Source organism: Lutra lutra, chromosome 3 (assembly GCF_902655055.1).
Source record: "Lutra lutra chromosome 3, mLutLut1.2, whole genome shotgun sequence".
Lineage (NCBI taxonomy): Eukaryota > Metazoa > Chordata > Mammalia > Carnivora > Mustelidae > Lutra > Lutra lutra.
The window spans coordinates 28,856,353-28,877,309 of record NC_062280.1 but is presented as its reverse complement, the minus strand read 5'-3'; the positions used below and the strand labels follow the sequence as shown (position 1 = coordinate 28,877,309).

General features: G+C 37.6%; 1 protein-coding gene across 4 annotated transcripts in view; it reads left to right on the top strand.

Moving 5' to 3' along the window:
- The window catches only part of USP37 (ubiquitin specific peptidase 37), an 86,350-nt gene that overhangs the window by 8,584 nt on the left and 56,809 nt on the right, over nucleotides 1-20,957 (top strand). For all 4 annotated transcript variants that reach the window (XM_047721037.1, XM_047721036.1, XM_047721035.1 and 1 more), the window contains 7 exons: nucleotides 1,290-1,513; nucleotides 4,862-5,033; nucleotides 6,732-6,832; nucleotides 9,632-9,810; nucleotides 10,375-10,449; nucleotides 19,407-19,504; nucleotides 20,823-20,907. In XM_047721037.1, the coding sequence (XP_047576993.1) occupies nucleotides 1,358-1,513; nucleotides 4,862-5,033; nucleotides 6,732-6,832; nucleotides 9,632-9,810; nucleotides 10,375-10,449; nucleotides 19,407-19,504; nucleotides 20,823-20,907 (866 nt within the window). In that variant the 5' untranslated portion in view covers nucleotides 1,290-1,357. The remainder of the gene's footprint in view (nucleotides 1-1,289; nucleotides 1,514-4,861; nucleotides 5,034-6,731; nucleotides 6,833-9,631; nucleotides 9,811-10,374; nucleotides 10,450-19,406; nucleotides 19,505-20,822; nucleotides 20,908-20,957) is intronic.

Here is a 20,957-nt window from a genome sequence, read left to right as displayed (position 1 = left end):
CGCCTAATAGCTCAGTCTCCTGTGTTTTTCTTTTGTATACTACTTTTTTTAAGCTTTTCTAGTTGTTCAGGGACAGGCAAAGTATGATGATTTTTAATTTCTTAAATTATAAGCAAGAGTCTGTATTAGCAATGTTTTTATTTGAGGAGGGGATGGCAGGGAGGGGGCGTGGGTTCGGGGAGAAGCAGGCTCTCCACTGAGCAGGGAGCTAGAGCTCAACAACTATGCAGGGGCTCAATCCCAGGTCCCTGGGATCACGATCTTGGAGCCAGAGGCAGACACGCAACTGACTGAGCCACCCAGGCACCCCTGTATTAGCATTGTTTTTAGAGAGTTGGAAAGAGTATAAATAAAATGTCTTAATAATTTTAGATGATTGTGCATATGTTTATGTATATACATGATACTACTTAATGTTCTTTGCTATTATAGTTGTATTTACTTGCTGATATTTGGTAAGCTAGTTTGAAGGTCTTAGATATTTTTTATTGCTGTAAGTAGTTTTTAAGTATTTAGAAGTTCATTCAGAAATTTGAGTATTTGTCAAAGATAAAATTGGTAAAGGTTCTTTCCACTTTATGGTAATATTAAGCATAAGTGCTAGGTTGGTTCTTAGGAAGAGAGTTTTGTTTGTTTGTTTCGCCTAGAGAATAAATTACTTTCTCAATATAATTCTGGAAGTTAAACTAACTTGATTATTCTTAAATTTTTTTTATTCGCTTAGTGTTTTCAATACGTGTGGATATGCTTACCCTACTGCCTGGTGGAAGGAATTGTTTTGTGATACGATTTTGGTATTTTGAAAGGAACTCCATTCTAAGAAATGGAGTCAGCTGACTGAAAATATTTTTTAACTTACATTTGAAATTCAAGACCCTTCAGCATTCATGAAGGAAGATAAAATTTAGTTATACTGCTGTGGGCAATCACTTTGGAATCTTTGTGGAATCTTCTGTTTTCCTGATTGACCTGCCTTTAGTGGCACCAATCTGGTTATTGATAGTGCAAAATGCAAAATTTAAGCACTGTTAGGGCATAGATACTGGACATATGCAAAGAAGGGAACATGTAGAGAAGAAAGAAGGGTGGGTGGATTTAGTCACTGATGTTTGTGATAATTTAGTTGTCTTTTTTGTGCCTATCAGCTAATCAAGGCCTTTAAGAATGCTTAAGAAAAAATAGTTTATTGAAATAGAAGGACATAACATGGTTTATTATATGCTCTTTCAAACTCTTAATCACTCTTATCTTAGTGAATTTTAACTTACTATTTTATTTTTCTTCCATAGAATCTGTCAGGTGAAGGTGTATTTTTGCTTTTTAATTTGGCTAGAAGCAATTTATTTTTAAAGAAAGTATGTCTCCTCTGAAGATACACGGTCCTATCAGAATTCGAAGTATGCAGACTGGAATTACGAAATGGAAAGAAGGGTCCTTTGAAATTGTGGAAAAAGAGAATAAAGTCAGCCTAGTAGTTCACTACAATACTGGAGGAATTCCAAGGATATTTCAGGTATTACTGTATTTTGATGTGGAATAGATCTTGAATCACACCCTTTAGTGAATACCTTCTCTGTACCATAGTAAGTGTAATGGTAACCCTCCTCCTAGATTAACGTTTCTTCTTATTTCTGGGACACTAAGTTTTGTGTGCATATTTTATGAATTTTTGAATAGCATCGTTGATGGTATAAAATAAAGAGCAGGAAGTAGTCACCATTATTGAAAAGAAAACGAGGAGGAAGCTGAGAGAACTGAGTTTTCTATCAAGCTATTTTAAAAACTACAATAGGATAACTTTAGTTATTCCTTGTTTTTCCTTAGTATATATAATAGATTCATCACTGTGTAGTATTAGCTTTGAATATCACTTACTAGTGTCTTCTAAAACTAATGCCTACTTCCTAAATAATCCTGCCAAAGGTTGTGGTATGGACCTTTCAAGAATGATTATTCAAGGTCATTCTTACTGATGTTTTCTTCTAACTATAAACTTTTGAAGAATTTCATAGTTTTATCACTGCAGAAAATAGTTAATTTTATTTTTACTTCTATACTGTTTATTCTCTATAGCTAAGAGCTACTCATCTTGATATGATTTAAGGAAAGCAGTTATCATTTTTCTGCACTTTAAAATTCCGTATTTGTTAATTTGATACTACAAAAGTATAATATTCATTCTAAACTGAAGTACTTTGTTGAATAACAATTTATGAAATTTTATGCTTGAGAACCCTAGAGCTAGGGTAAAATTTCCATTTCTCTTTACATTTGAACTGTGAAAATAAATTGCTTAGGATTTTGTGTATCAAAGATACTCTTAAATAGATTGGAGGTGGTGACATGGGAAGTAGAAACAATAGTTTCTGCCACATACATGTATCTACTATTTGGTCATCTCAGTGAAAGAAAGATTCCTTTTCAAATAGAGATTCGGTTTCTCAGTCCTTAGCCCAAAGTAGCAGTCAGTAAATATTTAAATATTTAAGCAAACAGTTCTTTAGGAGCGTGAGGATTCTGCCTGTGATTCCAGCCTCATCGCAGTTCTAGATCAGTTTCCGTTCAGCATTTATTTTGCTAACCGCCTACAGATTACTGTGGTGGGTAGTGTACTAAGGGCTAAGAATACGGAGCTGAACGAGATGCTTTTCTTCTCAAACTTAGGCGTAATCAGAAGGATTTTCAGATGTAAAAATATTTCAGAGACACTGAAGTAATGCAAAGAAGAGAATGGTTTGTGCCTGAGCATTTAGAGGATAAATAGGAGTTTGCCAAATAGTGGAGGTAGGGCAGAGATGATTTCTATCCATGGATAAACACATGCAAGTGTGTATCAACCCTTAGGGAACCAGAAAATTATTTTAAAATAAATGGACAGTGGGGAGTGTATGGCAGAAGTAGAGGCTGAAGAGCTAGATTTGAACCAGATCTTGAAGTATCTTACTAGTCATAATAAGAGGATCTTAGCTTCTAAGGAGTCAAGAATCTCAAGTTCACTTTCATTTAGAGGCTAGGCAGATGACCATTTCAAGAGATAGTGGAAGAATAGGGACATATAGGAGGTTATTGTGGGAGTTCCCATGAGGAATAAAAGTCCTGATTAAAGGATAAGACAGCAGGAAGAAACAGGAGGAGGAAAGAATGGATTTGAAGAGATTTCAAGATGACTTGACTCATTAGATTTAGGGAGTGAGAAAGAAAAGACTGGGAATATTCCCAAATTTCTGAATGGATGGCCATGCCTTTCATGTCTTGGTAGGGAGCAGAGGGAAAGAATTGGGGTAGGAGGATTAAGAGAAATGAATTGTTTGAGGTGTCAGGCATTCAGATGTTGGTATCTAGTAGGCGTTAGGTAAATAGCACTGGAACTCCAGCAGAGAGGTCTGGACTTAGAGAAAAGATGGAAGGCCTCACCATATGGTAGTTAATAAAACTAGGCTTCATAGGACTTTCAGTTGTTGAAGACTTCAAATTCAGGATTATTCTCTCATCTTGTTTGTTCATAAACTTTTTCCCTTATATATCTTTCATTTTTAAAAAGTGGTATATTGATCTGAAATAGTTGTTTTATGTGATCTTTTCCTTTCGTATGTTAAATTTCTTGTTTAAGTATTTCAGAGTTAAAGCTATTGAGACTATTGTGCTTTATGATAGAATTTTTACTGAAGGACATGAATTTAAGACCCACTTTGAATATGTATATATCATTTGAAATTTTAATATAAATTAAGTCTGATAAAATTTTCATTCTTACCTAAAAATTGACAAAGATCAGTTCCAGTTTAAAAAATATAAAATACTATTACTTATTTCTTTATGCTATTCAAGAGGTATGTCTTCAGCAAAAGGCAGCTTTTGAAACCTTTGTATATGCCTGCTGAGGGAGAACATTAGAGAATAAAGATGCCTAGTTGGCAAGAATTATTTAGGTAGTAAACTGCAAGATTTAATTTGGTCTTGGAGAAATTTCAGCCAAAAGAAAATGAAAGTTATTACTTCATAGCACATAGCCAGAATCTGGGAGAGTATAGGACAAATTATCGAGCCAGTTGTAGGGAATGGAAGAAGTGAGCTAAGAGTTCAGAGTGCTCATGATCTTCATGATTGAATGAAAGTTAAATGAGCCTGCTTACACGATTAAAAAAGAAAGAAAGATAGGGGCGCCTGGCTGGCTCAGTGGGTAAAGCATGAGACTCTTGATCTCAAGGTTGTAAGTTTGAGTCCCATATTGGGTATAGAGATTACTTAAATATAGTCTTTTTAAAAAAAATACATACGTATATATAGATAGATGATAGAAGAAGATGTCTTTTCGCATTGATAAAGGTTTGTTTTGATTTGTTTTTGAGAGGTGGAATTCTTTTGCAGGTTATAGTTTGGATTAATAAATCCTTTTAAATTACAGCTACCTACACCAATTGCCAGATATTTTACAGGTGTTGTGTTTTTTGTTTTGTTTTGTTTTTTAAAGGGGGAAGAAAGAAAAAGCCTCTAACACAATATGGCTTTCTAAACTAGTGCTAGTGTAACCATCTAGGCTCTGTAAATTGTTAACTCACTAATTTTTTAGTTTTGCAACTATGGCTGAAAATACCCAATTCCCTACCATAAAATCAATAGTGCTAGGGTTACTTTGTAAAATAAGTTTTAATAGTAGGTGTTTGCCTTTCCTAAACATGAAATCTTTAAGTGTATCAAGAAATGGGAACTCTTCCTGGTTGGAGGAAAAACCCTAAATTAATACAGGAAAGACTAAGAAATGTAATTTAGAAAATATAAAATTTAGTATGGCTTATACAACTTACTATACTTTGTTCCTGTACATTTTTTACAATAACAGTTTTCCTTTTCTGTTGATTAGCTAAGTCATAACATTAAAAATGTGGTGCTTCGACCGAGTGGAGCGAAACAAAGCCGCCTAATGTTAACTCTACAGGATAACAGCTTCTTGTCTATTGACAAAGTACCAAGTAAGGATGCAGAGGAAATGAGGTTGTTTCTAGATGCAGTCCATCAAAACAGACTTCATGCGGGTGAGCACTGATCTTCCCAGGGTTTGCCATTAACAGTTACAAAAGAATATTACTAGTTGGTAGATCAGTATCACTGATGAATATTGACACAAAATCTCCAACAAAACACTAGCCATGAATTCAACAGTATATGAAAAGGATTATATACTGGGGCACCTGTGTGGCTCAGTTCAGTTAAGTATCCCACTCTTGGTTTTGGCTCAAGTCATGATCTCAGTGTCATGGGATTAAGTCTCCCTCTCACATCAGGCTCCGAATTCAGCAAGGAGTCTGCTTGTCCCTCTGCCCCCGTATGCATACTCTCTCTCTCTAAGTGGGATTTATTTCTGGAATGCAAGAATGGTCCGAGATATGAAAAATCAATGTGATGTACCAGATGAGTGAATGAAGGACAAAAGCCATGTGATTCTTTTCATGCAGAAAAAGTATTTGATAAAATTCAAAACCCTTTTTTTTTTTTTAAAGATTTTACTCACTTACTTGACAGAGAGAGAGATCACAAGTAGACAGAGAGAGAGAGGAAGAAGCAGGCTCCCTGCTGAGCAGAGAGCCTGATGCAGGGCTTGATCCCAGGACTCTGAGATTATGACCTGAGCCGAAGGCAGAGGCTTAACCAACCGAGCCACCCAGGTACCCCTCAAAACCCTCTCATGATAAAAACACTCAACCAACCAGGAAAAGAAGGAAACTACCTTAACCTAATAAATGCCGTATATGAAAAGCCCACAGCTAACATACTCAACAGTGAAAAACTGAAAGATTTTCCTTTAAGATAAGGAACAAGGCAAGGATACCCTCTCCCCTACTATCCAATATAATACTAATACTTGATGACTGAGCCACCTGGGTGCCCTTTAATAGACCTTTTCTTAAGAAATAATGGAGTACTGGGCATCTGACTGGCTCAGATGGTTAAGCATCTGCCTTCCGCTCAGGTCCTGATCGCAGGGTCTGGATCATGTCCTGCATTGGGCTCCCTGCTCAGTGGGGAGCCTCCGTCTCTCTCCCCTATTCCCCCTGTTTCTGCTTTCTTTCTCTCTGTCAGATAAATAAATCCTTAACAAAAAAAAAAAAAGAAAGAAAGAAAGAATTTAGTGCTTCAAATGAGTTTTCCACTATTACTGTTAGTCTCCAGCTCTCTAGCAGAACTTTATTACTAATATTTTAGAGTTGACAGACTTTTAATTGAGTTTTTTAACTTAAATATAATAAAAATACTAGAAAATGAAGAGGTAGCAGTGCTACTTTGCTTGTATTTAATATGTATTTGATACACTACTTTTCCTTGTAAAATTAAAAAAAAATTATGGTTGCTTGCCATTTAGTACCAACTCATGTGTTACATGGTTCCTTGGTATCTGTTGTCAGTGTTCATGCCATAAACACATAGTCACTGAATTTTCTGTAGTGTTAATTACCAGGTATTTATATAGGAGAATTTCTAGCATTTTCATTTTGCACTTAAAATTTTATTTTTCTGTTACATCTTCCCAAATTTGTGCATGTTATTTCATTTTTTGCTTGAGAATCTAGCTCTGAATTTTAATTACTGTTTATATCAGATATACTTTGAGAAAGAATTGGTTGTTAAGCACTTTCATTTTTTATGCTTCTGTTTTTTCAGTATTCTATAATGATGATTAATCTCTTTATTAAAGTAAATGATGTGGGATTATTTATTTATTTCCCCCCTACCAGCCATGAAACCTTCTCAGGGGTCTGGTAGTTTTGGAGCTATTCTGGGCAGCAGGACGTCACAGAAGGAAACCAACAGGCAGCTTTCTTACTCAGACAATCAGGTATGTTCATTTGAATCTTTCTAGCTTTTAGGGAAAGTTATAATTGGGGTGCCTGGGGGTTCAATGGATTAAAGCCTCTGCCTTTGGCTCGAGTCGTGATTCCAGGGTCCTGGGATCGAGCCCCGAATCCGGCTCTCTGCTCAGCAGGGAGCCTGCTTCCTCCTCTCTCTCTGCCTGCCTCTCTGCCTACTTATAATCTCTGTCAAATAAATAAATAAAATCTTTAAAAAAAAATAAAAGTTATAATCAACTGTTATTATGATCATCTTTTTTTTTTTTTTTTAAAGATTTTATTTGAGAGAGAGAGAAAGAGAAAGTGAGAGAGGGATTACAAGCATTGGGAGTGGGAGAGGGAGAAGTAGGCTTCCCACCAAGCAGGGAGCCTACTGTGGGGCTTGATCCCAGGACCCTGGGATCATGACCTGAGCCGAAGGCAGATGCTTAACGACTGAGCCATCCAGGTGCCTCTATTATGAACATCTTTTCAAAATTTATCGCATCCTATCCTTCTTACATGTAGTTTTACTGAACGTATAATTTATGCTCTGTGTCTCATGGTCATTATGAACCACAGTAAAGTGTAGTTTTTAAAAAGCATAGTTTTGGAGTTAGATGTGGGTTGGAAATTTGGTGCTGATACTTAGTAGTTGTGGGTCTTTGAAGAAGTTCCTTAAGTATCCTGGCCTTACTCTCCATCTGTAAAATTGGGGCAGCAGTAATATTTTAAGGGTTGCTGTGAGATAATGCATGTAAAAGTGCTTATTAGCCTACAGTACCATATACTAACAATGCTATAAATGTTTGCTACTATTATTTCTGTGATGTCCTTTGGGTCTGTTGTGCATTATGAACTTTACCCCTATACTGTGTGATATCAGGGTGTTTTATTGAGGTCTTCTGTTTGTTTTTTAAATAGTTTCTCTTTGATAAATATTCAGACAGTCATAAGACTTCCTTTGTATTATTGCAATTTAGCAGACCTATGTCTTTGAAAATTTATTCTGTAGAGAAACCGGGCATAAACTAAGAAAAACTGGAAACCATCCTATAAGTAAACTGATGAGTTCTATTTGGATGTGCAGAGAGGTGATTACTTAGTTCATTTGCTATGCAATGAATAAGATTTTATTTTTGTTAGTTTTTTAAATATGTTGTGGGTTTTTTTTTTTACATTTTAATTGAGGTATAATTGACATGCTCTAAATTGCACATACTTGAAGTGTACAATTTGATACATTTTGACTTATGTGTATACCTGTAAAATCATCACCATAAAATCAACCAAGAGAACAGAACCATACCCCTTAAAAGTTTTCTCCTCCCTCTTTGTAATTCTTCCTTCCTGCTTTCTCTCTGGCCCCATCCCTAAACCACAACTGGTTTGCTTTCTGTCGTTACAGATTAGTTTGCATTTTCTAGAGTTTCGTATAAATGTAATCATTGTGTAATTTTTTTTGTCTAGGTTTTTCACTCATTGTAATTACTTTGAGATTCATCTATGGGTAGAAATTTGAACTGTTAGAATATTTAAACGTATAGATGTTATCATATATGACCAGCAAATACTTACACGCTCACAAGTAATGATTTTTATCAGTGGGATTGTAAAGTCAATATTATGGGTCATAACTGGGATTAAATAAAAAAGGAACAGAATAGAAAATCAATTGAGGAGGTATTGTACATAGTAAGGGTAAGTATTGATTTCTGAAACTTTTGGTTATTTATATGTACTTATAGTAGTTGTGATGTAAAATATTTCTACTAAGTAGAGCTCATGGTCAAAAAGGTTAAAAAATGCAAAACAGCATACATACAGTATTCTACCGCATGTATAACAAAAAGGATAAAATTGCTTTACATTTGCATAAAGAAGAATACTTACAAGGGACAAGAAAATGGGAAAGAATTGAATATATGGCAGTAGATAAAAATGAGACTCCCAGGAAATGGCTTTGATAATAGTATTTTGATTTTTGAATCTTGAGACTGTATCACCCATTTGAAAATAAATTCTAACTTTTTAAAACTGTTCATTCAGGTGATCTCCAAGATTTTTTCTTTTCTATGCTAATATATGTAATTCTGTAGAAAGAAAGAAATTGGAAATTTATTCCATATACAAATCACATAGCTTTTAATCTAGTTATGAAATTTACTGGCAGAATGCTGGTCAAAAGCACTATTTCCCAACTAATATGTTTAAATTGTTGTATTCACTCTGAATATTCTTGCTGTGTCTTTAAGGTAGATTCTTTGATTCATTATCTGCCAGGGGACTCTCTCTTACATTCATTCTCCCCATCAAAAGTTATATGAGGTATTTATAACTTTGCATTTAAGTTGTGGCAACCAAATGTTTTCGTTGCTCCTTTTTCCTACACTATGTTACTTTATCAAAAGCATAATTGGATTTTTTTTTTTCTCTGAAGATTGGTTTTCATCCTCATCACTAGAATCACATAGTGGGTATCTGAGTCTTTTCTTAAGAAGTCAGGTATTTAAAGCAAATTCCTTTCTGCCTCTAGTCATATTGTGAAAATTTTAAATTTATAGGCATGCCAGAAGAAAATTTGTGTCAAGTTCAATTTCTGATACAGATTGTACATTATAATCAGTGAGAATGCTTTAAAAAAAAAACTACTTATGAATGGGCTTCACCCCAGGCCAATTAGGCTAGAATGTCTGGAGATGGGTTTTCAGTTTTATTTTTTAAAATTGAGTCCACATGAGAATCAGTGATCTAAAAGCATGCCAATTAATTTGAATATTTAGCTATGTTAAACTTTACTCTTACAGGCATCTTCAAAAAGAGGAAGTTTGGAAACTAAAGATGATATTCCATTTCGAAAAGTTCTTGGTAATCCAGGTAGAGGATCAATTAAGACTGCGACAGGAAGTGGAATAACTGTCACCCGGACAATTCCCTCTTTGACATCTACATCAACCCCTCTTAGATCAGGGTTATTAGAAAATAGGTATGGAAGACTTACTTTCTTTTTCTTAGTCATTAGCTGTGGCTATTTATAAATGTCTTTTAGACCTTTTAGAAAGGCAGATACTTTGAGAAAAAGGAGATTGTCTAGTTCATAAAATATGTTAGAAGAAACTAAACATCTTATTAAAAATATATATTTTTAGTAGGTAATTAGTAATGGGTTTTTTATGATTTATGTTAGTGACAAATACTGAGCATGCAGATATACAGTATATATCTTTTAAAGATTTTATTTATTCATTTGAGAAAGAGAGAGAGAATGCACAAGTTGGGGAGAGGCAGAGGGAGAGGGAGAAGCAGCAAAGCAAACTCTCTGTTCTGCTGGGAGCCTGACAAGGGGCTCGAGATCATGACCTGAGCTGAAGGCAGACGCTTAACCATCTGAGCCACCCAAGTGCCCCAGATGTATGGTATATTAATCAAAATATGGTTTAGAGAACTAAGCAGCAGTAATCACAGTTCCTGTCCTTGAGTATGTTGGTTTATACTTTTTAATGGTATGAATTATGACTTTTTAAAATAACTTTTTCTTTGTCCTCTACAGGACTGAAAAGAGGAAAAGAATGTTATCTGGCTCAGAACTGAATGAAGATTACCCTAAGGAAAATGATTCATCATCGTAAGTTGCTTTAAGAACCCCTATGGCACTAGGGGTGCCTGGGTGGCTCAATCCATTAAGTATCTGCCTTTACCTCAGGTCATGATTTCAGGGTCCTGAGATTCGAACCCTGAGTCAGTGTCCTTGCTCAGCAGGGAGTCTGCTTCTCCCTCTCCCTGTCTGCCCTCCGGCCCCTCCCTGTACTGTGCTCTTTCTCTCTCTCAAATAAATAAAATAAAATCCTTAAAAAACAAAACAAAACAAAACAAACAAAAAAACAAAACAAAAACCCTATGGCACAGTGTTTCTTATATTGGAAAGTACACTCACTATGGAAAATTGGCGGTGGGGAGAGGGGTTCAGTTTATGAGAATTCTAAAGATAGAATAGAATTTAAAGTATTTTGGGGCACCTTGGGGACTCAGTTGCTTAAGGGGTCTGCCTTTAGCTCGGGTCATGATTTTGGGGTCCTGGGATGGAGCCCTGCATTGGCCTCCCTGCTCACCAGGGAGTCTGCTGCTTCTCCATCTCCTTCTGCCCCTCCACCCGCCTCATGCTTGCTTACTCTCTCTCTCTCTCAAATAAATAAAATTTTAAAAAAAGAATTTAAAGTATTTTGGTGATGGTAGATTACAGGCTTCATAGAGTGTTTGGCCGTTGCTGTTGCTCTGCTTATTCCATTGCCCTTCTGCCATCCTAGCTTTTTTTAATCTGCAATACTCAGAGGAAGAATAGAATTAAAGAACTCTAAGCAGATTTTTTTTTTTAATTTTTTAAAAATCTTTTAAAGGTTTCTTTATTTGAGAGAATGTACATGAATGAGGGGAGGGCAAAAGGGGTGGGGGAGCAGATTCTCCACTGGGCAGAGAGCCCCATGTGGGGCCCTGTTTCATGACCCTAAAGTCATGACCTGAGCTTAAACCAAGAGTCAGATGCTTAACCGACTGAGCCACCCAGGTGCCCCTGAAACAGATGTTTCTCGTTGGCTGCTCTTCTGTTGTGAATTCTTTCCTTCCCTTTGCGATCCCCCCAACCCATGAAAAGTTAGCCTAGGAGTAAAAGGATGTGAACCCGGGGTGCTTGGGTGGCTCAGTCAGTTAAGGATCCAACTCGTGATTTCAGCTCAGGTCATGATCTCAGGGTTGTGAAATTGAGCCCCATGTCGGGCTCCATACTGGGTGTGAAGCCTGCTTAAGGTTCTCTCTCCTTCCCACACCATCCCCACACCCCCACTCCCGGCACATGAGCTTCCTCTCTTAAAAAAAAAAAAAAGCGGCGGGGGGTGTGCTGTAAACCAGACATGGGTTCTAGGCGAGGAACACCAATCTTTTAGAGTTATTTTCTGGTTGAACAAAAGAGGATAAACCCACAGCAGGACAGTCACCAACTGGTCTCTTCCTCATCATGAGAGGGTTTGGTTTGGTTTGGTTTTAACTGTTTGGGGGAGAATATTTATTACACTGTTATGAAATACCTCAGTTAATACCTTTTTTTTTTTTTTTAAGTTTTTATTTAATTTTCAGTCAACATACAGTGTGATACTTACGTGTACAATTTAGTGATTCAGCACTTACATACAACACTCACTACTCAACACATGTTCTCCTTAATCCCCAACCCCCCCCTTTTTTTTTTTAAAGATTTTATTTATTTATTTGACAGACAGAGATCACAAGTAGGCAGAGAGGCAGGCAGAGAGAGAGGAGGAAGCAGGCTCCCTGCTGAGCAGAGAGCCCGATGCGGGGCTCAATCCCAGGACCCTGGGATCATGACCTGAGCCAAAGGCAGAGGCTTTAACCCACTGAGCCACCCAGGTGCCCCAATCCCCAACCCCTTTTTAACCCATCTTCCCACCCACCTCTCCTCTTGTAACTATCAGTTTGTTCTCTATAGTTAAGAGACTGTAGCCTGTTTTTTGATTTTCCTCTCATTGTTCTCTAGATCATTTCTTGAATTACACATATGAGTAAAATCATATGGTATTTATCTCTCTGACTGACTTATTTTGCTTAGCATAATACTCTCTGGCTCCATGCACATCATTGCAAATGGTCAATTAGTACCATAACAAAAATCCGTTGATAGTCAAAGAACTGGTATTGTAGGTTAAAGGTCACCAGAAGGAAGTTGGGAAAAAGTTAAGGAAACTTTATGTATTTATGGGAATTTTTGTTCTGCTTCTATAACAGATGTAAAACTGAGTAGGTGATAGGACTGGTGTGACATCTGAAACTATAGTCACCATGGACTCAGATTCCTTCTATCTTACTGATTTATAATTCTTAATAACTAACGTCCACTTTGTGAACCAAGATAGCTGCTTCAGCATCCACTTTGATTTCTGCATGCCTGTTGGTGGGAACGGGGAAAGAAACAAAGGCAGGGCATACTGCTTTCCTTTATGCTGGAAATTTTTTACACACCACTTCAGTGCACATTGGCCAGAATTTGGTCATATGGTTATATCAAATTAAGAGAAACTCTGGAAAATATACCTAGCCTAACCCAAATTCTGTTATGGCAGAACGGTACAGTTGTTATTTGGGAACAACTGACAGTCTGCTGTAGTTTACCCCTGTGGCCATAGAAATAGATCTGTTAATTGTTCTTCCCATAGGGTTAGTCACTGTATCCAGTTCAGAGTCAGGATCTCTGGGTGATGTGCAGTTCTCTCCAGAGGTCTAAATGTGCCTTCAATGATGTGCCTTATGGTCTGTTACCTAAAAAAACCCTAAAAGCCATGTTCATCTGTATTCCCCACTCCCATCTCCATACATATATCATTATACATTGCTGCCATAGGCGTAGGATAACCACAGTAAAAGTTTCCATTTAGAAAAGACAAGAATAGGAAACTTGAATTGCTGTTTTGTAGCAGCAATAAAATCTTGGTAGGCAGAGGTTGTGAAGACAGTGAAAGTAGCAGAGTAAGTTCTTGATTAGTCCTTATAGCAGTCTCTGTTCTATCCTCTGGGAGAAACTCCCTTCCTCATTGTACTTCATTTGACTCCTAACTTTGTCTTCTGGTAGATTTCCTTTGTCTGTTATCTTTCAAGGCCAGAGCTGAAGTGGATCTTGAAGACTGTTCTTCCTTGGGGCCTTGCAGCTTTTGTAGCCTGCTTCATGCTGATATAGTTCTGGGAGTTTGGAAGTATCCAGAAATCTAGGAGTTCTGGAAAGCTAGAAGTTTCTTTAAAGGTAGAGCAAACAGGATTTTATAGGCTTGAGAAAGAATTGGGGCCAAAATTTTTGTTGTTTGGATTTTTTGTTTTAATAAAGTCTTAAGTTTTGAAATAATTTTAGTTTTACAGAAAACATGTGAAGACAATATAGAATGTTGCTGTATACCCTTAGCGTGTTTCCCTTAATATTAACATCGAGTTGTTGGTTTTTTTTTCCCCACAAACTACTTCCTCAGTTACCTCCTGTCATTGCCTCAGTTTGAGAATCAGAAGCAATTGGATTTTTTTGATCCCATATGGTCTCAAATTACCAGACAGTTTCAATTCTGGGCCTTACAGTCCTTGAATATAAGGTGGCTAGCCCTTACCCGAATTTATCTGTCTTGAAAAGGACCTTGTTGAAACCACAGACCAGTGCTCTTATTGGTTCACTTTTAGAGCTATAGGTTCAGTAAGTATGCAGTCTGCTTCTCAGGACTGCAGATAGCAGGGTTGTTTTGGTTTTTTAAAAATATTTATTAGAGGATATTAGGGAGGGCACATATTGCATGGAGCACTGGGTGTGGTTCAAAAACAATGAATACTGTTACGCTGAAAAGAAATAAAAATAAATAAATAATAAAAATAAAAATTTTAAGAAGTGAAAAAAAGTATTTATTAGAGTGTGCATGCATGCGCGTATGTGAGTTCTGGGAGGGGCAGAGGAAGAGGGGAGAGAGACTCTCAAACAGACTCCCCGCTGAGTGCAGAGCCTGATATAGGCCTTGATCTCACAACCCTGAGATCATGACCTGAGTTGAAACCAAGAGTAAGATACTTAACCGACTGAGCCACCCAGGGGCCCTTACAGATAACAGTTTTATAAATATTTTGGTGCAATGTAACAGTCCTCATTGCTTTCCAGTATGTAATATCTATGTCCTTACTCTCCACCTTCCTACTGTGGCTAGTGCTATGTAGTTCAGGCTTGTTATGGCAGCACCCTCTTCTAGTAACAGCATTTGTGGATTCAGGGTCTAGTTGTAGGAAACAAAATTCAGTTATCTAGTTTACACACAAAGGTGTTTGCCTTTAGAGACTATGAAGTGATTTACAGAATCATTAGGAAAGCTGAAAAGATAGCCCGTGTGTTAAACTTTCAGAATGATTTTGAGAGCTGTGCCCCAGATCAGGTCACCAAAGATGCTGCTGGTTGTCATCAAAGTGAATAGCTGAGGGGCGCCTGGGTGGCTCAGTGGGTTAAGCCGCTGCCTTCGGCTCAGGTCATGATCTCAGGGTCCTGGGATCGAGTCCCACATCGGGCTCTCTGCTCAGCGGGAAGCCTGCTTCCCTCTCTCTCTCTCTGCCTGCCTCTCTGTCTACTTGTGATCTCTCTCTGTCAAATAAGTAAATAAAATCTTAAAAAAAAAAAAAAGTGAATAGCTGAGTCGGAAACTGTCATCTTGGAGCCATGCTTCCACTACCAAGATGAGAAATCTTTAAGGAGAAATCAGACACCTCCAAAATGATTTTTGCCATCACAGAGAGAACACATGACCTTTGCCTTACTTCCACTTTCCAGCTATTACTCAGTTATATGTAATTATCTTAATTCACATCTTGAACACATATCTTCTCTTACTTCACATCTTGAACAATAACTAGGAAGTGAAGTGTTTTAGCTTTCTAGGTTTCATGGGACAGATGCACCAAAAGGTAATTGTAATAGTGTGTTCCCTGCCAGTTCACCACATTCACCACACTTTGGGATCACCCCACTTTATCCACTTAGAATTCTGTCCCATGAGCCCTGCATTTCTGATCTTTGTTCTGGGCTAATAACACTTCTCACAATATTACAGTTAGATTTTTTTGAAGTTTGAGTTTCCTAGAAGACTCTAGATTAATATACTTGTACAAGTGACTTGTTAAGAAAGTGCTCATAGGAGAGATCAAAGTGAAGAAAGTAAGACAGGGAAGGAACGGAAGCTGAAAGCCTATGAGGGTGTCTCTCAGGGAGAGTAGGCTTCATCTCGATCCAGCAGGGGGCGCTGAGCCTGTTCCAATTTGAAGTAAGAAAGGGGGCTTTCAATGTTCTCATACTGTACGGTCGTTGTTTCTGTGGCTCTGCCCATTGGGCAAAGTATTTTAAGTAGCCCAAAGGCAGTCCTCTAAAGAAGAACTGCAGGTGTGTTGAAACATATAGTCTGGAGGTGTGAACACTATAAAAAGGGGTCCGAAGGGCTCTGATAGAGCGTAAGTATTAAGTTCATTCCATGTTATTGCAGATTCTTCTCATTGATGCTGCCCAATTTCTGCATGAAAATCCTAAAAAGGGAAGATTAGAGGGATGAGCTATAGTCCTTTTTGTCCTTATTTGTATAGATAGCCTTGAGGTTGTAACCGATGTTATCATCTTTTTCTTCTACCATTTATTCTAGATTTGCTGCATTCTCCATTAATACTTCTGCTGGTCTTGGTGATTTGCCTAGTGATAAAACTAAGATCTTCATCCTTGTGGGGATGAGCCCCTGATCACTATGTGCTTGTGCCGGCCATAGTTGCTGAAATTGCCCATTTGTAGTTAAAACTGAATGTGACAAACACTAAGAGATTCCCTAGTAAGTCCCCGTTACTCAGTATTCCTCCTGCCCTCGTTATCTACCATCAGCCATGCACCTCCTTATAATAATCAAAGTCAGTTACTTCTGATGTATGGCAGTTCCTTTCTTTGCCTAATGCTCTACCAACATGAGGAGCCCAAAATGAGTAGCAGCCATAGCTATAGATTAAATGGGATTCTTACTGTCCCCACAGGTGGAAAAAAAGTTCCCCCTCTGGGAACCAGGACCTGATTGTTCGATGTCTAGAACTCACTTCTAGTGGAGTTCTCTGATGAGCATTAGTATGTGAAAAAGATCCTCACCCTCACACATTTCCAATCGCTTCTCGGCCTTTTGGCTAATATGAAGTGTACACATTTCCATATGGCTGTTCATACACCTTTTCCATAATCATTTCTCCCTCATCTTTCAGGCTTGCTACTTGCAGGCCGCTGACTGTCCATGCAGATTTGTCTGTCTATCCATCCTGTATCCAGGAATCCATGGCCCACTCTTTTCTCACACGAAGTGGATAATGAAGTGTACCTCTCAAATTCTGCACACTGGAGGCTTTCCTTTCACTGTTGTCTTTTTGGGCAGCCCCCAATGGGTCTGTAATGCAGCAGCAGTTCATTTTTATCCTCTAGCAAGACAGCAAGATGATGTATCCATGAATTAGGCCAAGTTTTTCTTTTTCTTCTCTTTCAATTGGTTATAGGGAGTACTTATAAAGCCTTGTTTTATAAGTTCTTGTTTCATATTCCTGCTTACTTAGAACTCATCCCAGATATATCACTTCCATATTAATGCTGCATTACTTTTGTAACTTCCTGGTCTTACGGCTCTTAGGGGATGTTAGCACCCAGTTCATGATGCCTCGCTCTGACTGACGACCCATAGTCAGATTCAGTCTCTTCAGGTCTTAGTCCTATGCCAGGAGTAGTGTTAAGGAGTGTGTACTTACTTTGCTGGAGACAGCCTGGTCTTGTTCTCAAATCCTAAAGATCTGGGCTGCAACTATCGTTGGATGAGTGATTCTTCATGGTATTTTGTCTTTAAGTTGGTAGTTGGCTCAACTGAATCTATCATTATAGTAGAGCAGATCAGTACTCATAGCAACACCCAACCAGTTATGTAGTCTTTATGGTTATTATTCCATATAACATATATCAGTTATCTGTGGCTGTATAACAGACCACTCCAAAACTTAGTGACTTAAAATAGTAACTGTTGGGGCGCATGGGTGGCTCAGTCGTTAGGATTCTGCCTTTGGCTTAGGTCATGATCCTGGGGTCCTGGGATCAAGCCCCGCGCCAGGATCCCTGCTCAGCGGGAGGCCTGCTTCTCCCTCTTCCACTCCCTCTGCTTATGTTCCCTCTCTTGCTGTTTCCCTCGCTCTGTCAAATAAATAAATAAAAGCTTTAAAAGAAAATAGTAACTATTATTGCCTATGAGTTGATGGAGACTTGAGTGGTTCTGCTTATCAGGGCCAGAATTGGCTGATTGGTGCTGGGTTCTCTCATTTTCTCATGCACATGGTCAGTTGTTGGTTTGGCTAGTCACCGGTTGGTGCACAATGGCGTTACCGATATGACTGGCCATTGTCGGCCTATTGGTTGGGTGATGAGGGTGATTGGGCCATGTGTCTTTCATCATGTGGTGCATTTGCCTAGAGCTATTCACATAGCAATGTCAGGGTTCCAAGAGAGTGAATGTAAATTGCAAGGTGCCTTTAGCCTTACAGTCAGGACTTACACACTGTTATGTCTTTTGGAGTCTTTTGGGGAAAGGAAATCACAAGGCCAGCCCCATTAAAGGATAGGAATATAGACTAGACTGGGTTTCTTGATGGGGGATCTAGGGTCAAGGAAAGGAATAATTTGGGATGTATTTTTAAATTTTAAAATTTAATATTAATATTTATTTTAATATTTTAAAAATAAAATGTACTTGTTTAAAATGTACAGTTCAGTAATTTTGGGTAAATTTATTGAGTTGTGCAACTGTCACCATAATCCAGTTTTAGAACATTTCTATAACCCCAATAAGATCCGTTGTGTGATCTACCACATTTCTTGAATGCTAGAGATACTGCACAAGCCATATTCTCTTCTCATTTATCCCATCCTAATTCACTACAGATGAAAAATCACAGTAATTGTAAACTATAAGGTCCCAAAGGTGTTATTGCCAGCAGTGAGATTTATTTTGCTATTGCCAAATAAGTAGTCCAATTCCAAAATATTCTCCATAGACGTGTGCTTCCTAGGCCCATTTCTAGAACCAGCTGTTGTAGATCAAGTTCTCCAGAAGCAGACCCTGAAATGGAGATTTTATTAAGAAAGTACTCCCAGGGGATACCAGGAAGGGAGTGGGGAAAGCAAGTCAGAATTAAGCCTGAGTGTGTTCTCACACGAAAATCAAGCAGAGGTTTATATAACAGAGGTTGATCTATGGGGTGCCTGGGTGGCTCAGTGGGTTAAGCCTCTGCCTTTGGCTCAGGTCATAATCTCAGGGTTCTGGGATCGAGCCCCACATCGGGCTCTCTGCTCAGCAGGGAGCCTGCTTCCCCCTCTCTCTCTGCCTGCCTCTTTGCCTACTGTGATCTCTCTGTGTCAAATAAATAAAATCTTAAAAAAAAAAGAGGTTAATCTAATTCCAGAGAGAAAATCTGTTATATAAATTTCACCTTAGAAAAAAAATTTTTTTTCACTTTAACTTTTTCTAATCCAAGGCAAGTGAGCTGGGCTCTTTGACCTTACCTGTGATTCTCTCAGAGTGTAGGCAAAGGATCTCTAGTAGCTTGAGGACAATCTGTGAAAAAGAACCCTAAGTACTCGCTGTCAAATACATACCTAAATTGGCGTGGAAGAGAGGACACAAAAATGGGGTAAGAGGGAATCTGGGTAGAGTATCTGCATTATGTGCCACAGGCTTTATGCACAATGGTCCTTCTAAAATTAGCACTTTTAATCAAAGCACGAGCACATCTCTGATGGTCCCGTTCCACTTGTGTAGGTTCAGGTATTTGGGAATAATAGATGGGGGAAATGCGACTTAAGAAATTTTTAACTGTATGTGAGATGTAAATATTCTGAAATGATAACTATGTCTTTATACACCTGTGTGTGTGTGTGTGTGTTTGTGTGTGTGTGTGTGTGTGTATATATATATATATATATATATATATATTGAATTAAATCATTAACTGTAGGAACAACAAGGCTATGACAGATCCTTCCAGAAAGTATTTAACCAGCAGTAGAGAGAAGCAGCTGAGTTTGAAACAGTCAGAAGAGAATAGGACATCAGGTAAGTATTTGGTCTTAATATAAGATCCTCATTTATTATATGATATATTGTTTTAGATTAGAAATAAAAACCTAAACTGAGACATACCTCTCTACATTATTCAGGAGTACTGCTTGATTCAGTACTAGTTATTGGGTGCCAAATTTGTATCCAGTACTTGGCTAAAGTATTAGAAATATAAGGGAATATTTTTTCTTTTGACAAAGAATCTAACCTTTACCTTCTTCCCTATTTAACTGCCTAAAATTAAACTCTTTCATTATCAAAGTACCTGGATCATAGAGTGAATCCAAGGAGTTAAAGGGGCTGAAACTGAATTTTATCAGTGTTGTTACATGTTAGAAGTTCCAGAAGATCTTGGAATTATGGCCTAAAGCAGTTGTTAAGCTCACCTTGTACCCTGTTTTTACAAAAACTAAAAGACTGTCCACGAATTGATGTCAGTGTTTCCCACATTTAACATATCTCTCTGATCCTCTGAACTCCTTAGAGACTCATCCATGTGGCATTCATTTGAATGTTATATGTCAGCTGGAAATTAAATTGAAGCAAACTAAAATATGGCATGATTTTGAGAGTTTAAGAGAATTCATTTGATTAGGACTCTAGGAACATTCTTCTTTTAGTGGTATAGGATTGTGAGATCCGACTCCTCCAGAAAGAAGGGTCTAATATAATTCTTACCTCTGAAATAATAATACATCACATTAACTCCACTTATGGGTTTTTAGCTTTTATAATCAACCTATAATTAGAAAACAGAATGCTTAAAGATGTAATAAGCCTTAATAATGTTGAAGTTAAGGTATGTCTTTCAAAAGTTGATGTGGAAGAGGAAGGAGAAGGAAGTAAGTGGTCATGTGATAAGGTTCATAGAACCAAATGTAGAAGCTTTAAGTGTGTTAAAGTCACAAAGGTAATTAGTGAAACTAACAAGAGAATAAGGAGAGAAGAGAACAAGAATTGGGTGATGTAAATGAGAAATTCTAATTTTTCATAATGGAGGTAACTGATAACTATAATGAATAAATTAAATAGTAGAAACTATCTATCTATATGAAAGAAATGAGGAAAACTTAAGTTTTAAAAAATGGTTAGAATTTAGAAGCATAATTTGTAGAGTTTTGGGGCAGGAGAGTGTTCTTTGCTGTTAATAACATTTCCAAAGTGTTGATCTTTTAACATGCATCTATATTACTTTGATGAAGAAAAAAGGGGGAAAAGGAGTTAAATATGAACAGGCCTAATGCATAATTTTACGACTAAGTGAATTTGAATGGTTGATTCAGGAATTAAATTTTTCCTTTTTTTTTTAAAGGGCTTTTACCTTTACAGTCATCATCCTTTTATGGTAGCAGAACTGGATCCAAGGACTACACCTCTGGTAGCACTAATTTAGACAGGTATGTGTTGGTTATATACCTTGTGAAGAACTTGAAGTGCTCTCTTCTTC